This window comes from Protomyctophum bolini (assembly GCF_963924005.1).
Source record: "Protomyctophum bolini genome assembly, chromosome: 14".
NCBI lineage: Eukaryota > Metazoa > Chordata > Actinopteri > Myctophiformes > Myctophidae > Protomyctophum > Protomyctophum bolini.
Window position 1 is genome coordinate 31,626,211 of NC_137875.1, and position 6,199 is coordinate 31,632,409.

Below are 6,199 nucleotides of genomic sequence, written 5' to 3' on the forward strand. Positions count from 1 at the left end.
GGTCCAAATCGATTTTGCATATATTAACAGCCCGGGCTACCATTTGGAAAAATACGGTTATACAGTATATACAAACATCGGCATCGGCGACCATCGGCTATCGGTATCGGCCAAGAATTTCCACATCTGTCCACTCCTAGTTTTTAACCATATTTATACTTTGCCTATCGTCTTGTGTGTGTCTGCATGTGGATATTAGTACTTTCAGCCTAGCCTTGTTCCATTAACAGTCACCATGTCTTTGGCTCTCCTGCCTTCAAATACATCCTCTATTGCCAGATAGCATGCAATTGTGGTCTGGCATGTTGTTACATTGTCCAGCTTTCTCTTTTCCACGTCGTCCGTCCGACCGTCCGTCTGTCTGTCTGTCCGTCTGTCTCAGTCAGTCAGACTTTGTCTAGCTCTCTATCTGTCTTTTGTTTACACTCACATAAATCCAAGTTTAACAACTGCTAGTTGAGTGTAAGGGCATTGTAATGAAGTCACAATATCACCAAGCACCTAATAAAGTGTATTCCTTAGAGAGGACATGGTCAGGGAGCGGGAGCCGGGTATGGTATTATGGTGTGTAATGGAGGGTGGCGAAGAAACAGTCCAGCATCAGCCAATGGGAGAAATGTGAACAATCACAGACAAAGTAAGTCATTTACAGGAGATATTCAATATTATATTAATGAATATAATCGCTGCTGTCGGGCGGAAACCTCTAAAAGTTATTTTTATTTTAAACGTAAACGTAAAAAAAATATATAGAAATTAACCTATCAACTAAAGTCACATCGTGACGCTATGTGAGCTTGTAGATCTGCCATCTTCACAAATGTTGTGAGACACTCTTGAAGTACTGTAGACCATTCATGTGTGAAAAGAAAATGGGAAAAGTTGAAATATGGATACACAAGGTTTCTGACCGACAGCAATGATAGAAACGTTTGTTTCTGGATACCAGCTTGCAAAATCACTGCCCAAGTGCACACAATGTGTGTTTGTGTTTGTGTGTGTGTGTGACTGTGTGTGTGTGTGTGTGTGTGTGTGTGTGTGTGTGTGTGTGTGTAACTGGACATACAGTGTGGCTGGGTCCCCTCCAGTGTGTCTGAGTGGCCTTGTCATAATGTGTCCGTCTATCCAACTGTCTTTCCCCCGGTCTCGTTGAAGAGGGTGCCCTCTGGTGGTGACACTGGCATCTGCCCTGTCGCCCCTGGGTGGGCAGGAAGAAAGAGACAGAGGGAGACGGTGAATAATGAGAAACATGTACAATAAGCAGGTGCCACCGGAGCCAAAATACACCCAGGACAGGTGACGATACCACGTCAATCTACACAGGTTGTGCAAGGGCGCACTGTGATTGGACAGTGCAATGGTGCAAGGACGCGCTGTGATTGGCCAGTAGCCACTTTGAGTGGCAGTCGGGGCAAACACTCTGGCCAGAACATAATTTACGCTCGGTGGTGCCTCATGTGGCTCAAGGGCGCTTGAGACTGTGGGCCTCCTATAAACTATACTTTATCGACCAAAGAAAACAGTCTGCAGTTGTTGTAGGCGAGAGGCACTTCCGCATTGGCTACAGAAGCGGGCGTGGTTATAAGCACAAGCTTTGTAGGATTTTAAATGTCGCACTGATGACAGTGAGAGGGAAATGGCAGACAGCACAACGGAACCTACAACTGCTGATTGCAAATAAAGTATGGTAAGCTAAGAACTGATCATGTGGATCGACTTTGTTCAATTTGGGTTGTGATACGATAAGTGTATCAATGTTTTAATGGTATTTCACCTTGGAAGATAGAACACTGCTGCATAGTGCATACACAGTATAGGCTAGGCAGCACACAACAACTGTGTGCAGTTGACAACACACAGCTGTGGTAGGATTTAACACAAACATGCTCTGTTGTTGACAGCCATGATGAATACTTGAGCACAGGCTCTAATGACAAGAATGTATAATCATGCGCAGGCTGCTTCAACAGCTGGCGAAGCGACGTCCAAAACTGCACTGTGTCAACTCAGGCTGACAATTCAGCTCCTCTGCCTTTGATACGTAGCTCCGCTTTTCCTCTCTCCCATTATTTCATTTTCCCTGGAAGCTTGTCCCTGGTGTGCACACTCCTCTCCATCACTCCCTCGTTACTCCGTTATCTTGGATTCAGTCAACTGTTGCCTCCCTCTCGCTCTCAGAGGTTGTCAGCAATGCGTTCCCATTTGACCATGCAGTATTTTAATTCAACCTTGCTTACACTGTGGGGACTTTGGGATGGCCTTTGGGCAAAGAAATATCTTGGAAAACAAATTACCAACTTTTGGATTCCAAACTCGCACAGCGACAGTCCACATTAAATATGGGTTGGAATATACTGTACACTTTATGTCCAACACTAATGTAGTTCCAAATAAATCCATTTGACTTCTGCAGCATCTCTCTCTTAGATCCTCCATTGTCCAGATTTATAAATGGTCACAATTTCTTTGCTAATTATTAACATATTGAGCCAATGGAAGGATTGGACGCTCACATAGGATTCACATGGATTCTACTCAGTCTAATTAACCCTACTTTGCTAAAAAGAACTTGATTCGATCGGTGCCTTTTACATTTCATTGTCATTAAAGGAGAATTCCATACTAAAAGGCTTTCTTACCTTTCTTTGTAGTTGTTACGTCCCCATCAAAGAGGTCCAGGTGTTATTTTGTGCAAAAGCTCCTTATTGGCTATTTCCCCTACCATAAGCCCTCAATGAATTGCATTGAATTGAATGGGATGTATGGGGTGTTGTGCTAATTCGCTTATTTCCATCGAAATAAGTAGTAAAGTGTGCCGCCTGGGTTATTATTTACATTATGAAGAGAGGATATATACAAAAAATATATAATTTTGAGCGATGGAAATAAGCTACAAAGAAAGGTAAGAAAGCCTTTTAGTATGGAATTCTCCTTTAAACAAACATACATTTAACACACATAAATTAAGCCTAATTAATGGTCAGGTCAGTTAAACGGTAGGTGAAAAACCTGCAATCAACAGAGACTTCACTCTTCACTCTTTAACCTTAGTTTTGGTAACTGCGGTAACTCTGGCGAATTATACCGTGCACATTACCTATTAATATGAACCAAATGTCAGGCTGTGAATTCAGCGCCACATCCATTGTTATGGTTCCAGCACAACTCCGCAATATCTTCGGACCATTTTTCTATGTTGAGGATGGGGGGTCGGAGGTGGCTGCCGTGCGGGAATCAAAAGCCCTCTGTGGGTGGTCGCTAATTCTAATTGGAAGGTCCCCCCAGAGGCCCCCATACCTTGACATTTGAGTACTCCTTAGATATGGTGGGGGATTTGAATAATGTCGACTGGGTATACGGTTGTTTGGTGAACAGGAGAGCTGAGCCTGGGCCACTAATGAATGTATCCCATATACATTGTATAATGTTAAAAGGCCAACAAAACTGAGGTTACTGCCTGGTAAGAGTAGTTTCGTGGTGGGCAACCCCTGGGCCGCGCGCCTCACCTGGGCCGGGTGCCCCGGGCCGCGGGCCTCACCTGGGCCGGGTGCCCCGGGCGGAAACAGGTTGATCCTGGTTGATCCTGGTTGATCCTGCCAGTAGCATATGCTTGTCTCAAAGGGCAGCTGTGAGCGAGTGGCCGCAATGAGACCACAGGGCATGTATGACAAAATACTACTGAGTAGGAACTGAACATACATTGCAAAACAGGTTTTGCAATGTATGTTACTGATGAGCATTAGACAGTGAAGTGTCACCCTCAGAGTGAGCTACATCGCGACCCTTTCCCTGTTTAAATTGATGCCACAGAGCACATACTGTCAGTGTTGTAACGCCCTTACATCACATTACGTTACGTTACCTAACGAAACTACTTTTTGCAGTAACTTGTAACCTAACGCTTTACATTTCCCCATTCCATAACGGCCTTATAGTTAGTGTGTGTGCGTTACCCGCGTTATGTCGTTATTATGTCAACGTATGTGATCCAAGTGAAAAGTCTCCCCATGCAGTGCCGTGAGTCTATCTGTCATACAGGCGTCTATGGTCTCTGTGCTGACTGCTGAGAGAGCGCTCTCTGTGTTGTACTCTGTTGACAGTTTGTGCTCCCATACTAACCTCTGAGCCCACATGGCTTCTCACTCTAACATGAACAAAGCACGTCGCAGAAGAGGTCATTGATTGGCTAACGTAGGGCCAGATTTCAGGGTAAGCCAATCAGAGACAGTCTGACAGAGTAGGTCGGGTCTTACTCTTATAGCTGTGCTGTGGTAAACACAGACACACAAACCCTTGTAACGCATACACAGAAAACGCCGGTTGAACGAACATTATTACCACACGCTACAATGGCAAATGCGGATGACAGCGAGACCGGGTGCTTTGTGGGTTGGAAATACAAGCATTATTTTTTAGTACTTGCGGGTAAAGGACGACAAAAACATTGAGGTGAAAATGCTAATTATGTGGCGGACAGAAAGCATTGTCCACAGCCAAGAAGAGCAATGCAAATCTAAGAAAGCATCTTAAATCAGTCCATGACGCTGCCTCACATGGACCAACACCACCAAAACAGACAAAGATCGATTTTAAATCGCCACAGCAGCATGTCACCAAGAGTCAACTTGACAAAATCATTGCTAGGTAGCCTATGTTGTTGAGGAAATGCTTCCCCTCTCAACGGTGGAGCCTGTTCCTTTCAGAGCACTGGTCAGCAAAATACCAGTGAAAGCAGGGCCAATGTTCAGAAATATATTTTCCAAATACCTGAACAGTGAATAATCTAAAATGGAAGATGAGCTCAAAAATACATTTGATGAATTAGAATATCTCACTACCACTGCAGATATATGGACTCATTCATATTAGATTATTATTATTTTTTTTGAAGGAAAGTTGAGACTACAATAAAGATGCCTGTCTGAAATTTCTGAACATGTTTTATTGTTCCACTACATTTCATAACTACGTTTTTTATATTATTTTTTAAAGTAAAGTAACTTGAAAGTAGTTACTTTCCTAATGTAATAACTAGTAAAGTAACTAGTTACTTTTTTAGATAAGTAACTATAACTATAACTCTTTACTTTTTAAAAGTAACTTGAACAACACTGCATACTGTACAGTACGGATTACATTCCTTTCTGGAAAGTGCTTTGTCTTGCCCTCGCTCGCTCTGTGTTTTTCAAAGATTTGATAAGCTCAGGATTGCTGTAAACAAAGATAACTATAGAGGCCGCGGTTATGTCCAGACACGCGTACCCACCAGGGAAAGCAGGGTGCAGGAAAGAGGTAAACCACCAGCAAAGATGTTGTGTATTCTATCTTATTGAGACTGGACTGTACGACAAGTTGGTGGTGTGTAAAGACCAGTGCTGTGACCGACTCCGAAATGTCTTAGAGAAAACAACAGACGATCCAGGCACTCAGTGCTGGGATTGTCTGTTGTTTTTTCTATGTCTTGATCCTGTTTGATCCGTGTGAGCACCGTTTACAATTTTTACCATAGTCATCTTTTATTTCCTGTGAGCACCTGGTTATTCTTGTTTTTTCAGAAATCTTAGTTATCTTAATCTTAGTTTCATTCATCATCTGCCATCAGTGCACAACAAATGTCAGATTGGTAGGTAGGATTCCTCTTGATAAATTGTGTAAAGCATTACCCTTAGTTCTGGCCATTCATCAATCGACTTTTAATAAACCTATTTAAATTATTGAAATATGAGCAATCATTCTCTTGCAGTAAGCAAGTACCATGCCCTTTGGATCCAATCTCCTGGAGAGTGGAGAGATTAGATCCCATAGCCTGAGGAGGCAGTCACATGCCATATCCAACAACTAAACACGTTTTCAATTCATATGTCACTAATGTCAGTCATTGTGACAAAAAATTGAAATAATTGTGAATATCCAGAGGCTCATTAAAGTAGACTTAGCAGAACTACCTCACATACAGTCGACTATCAGGCCTCACTTACAGTATGAGTCATCATCAGCATATGGAAAGGGCAGTGGGTGGCTTTTCAGCAATTGGACAATCACTTATTTTTTTCAAGTGAGTGGGTATAGTTCCTGTCCATTTTTTTTAATGTATTTCTTCAACAGTGATGTTTAACCAACACAGAGTAAGTTATTCAGGTAAATTCTAGAACAATGTAATGACATTGGAGAAAATAAAAACAAACAATGACATAGCGAT

At 42.5% G+C, this 6,199-nt stretch overlaps 1 protein-coding gene across 2 annotated transcripts in view; it reads right to left on the reverse strand.

Annotated features, from left to right (window-relative positions):
• ccser2a (coiled-coil serine-rich protein 2a) overlaps window positions 1–6,199 on the reverse strand; it is an 81,284-nt gene that overhangs the window by 22,161 nt on the left and 52,924 nt on the right. For both annotated transcript variants that reach the window (XM_080782477.1, XM_080782478.1), the window contains exon 9: window positions 1,067–1,198. In XM_080782477.1, the coding sequence (XP_080638603.1) occupies window positions 1,067–1,198 (132 nt within the window). The remainder of the gene's footprint in view (window positions 1–1,066; window positions 1,199–6,199) is intronic.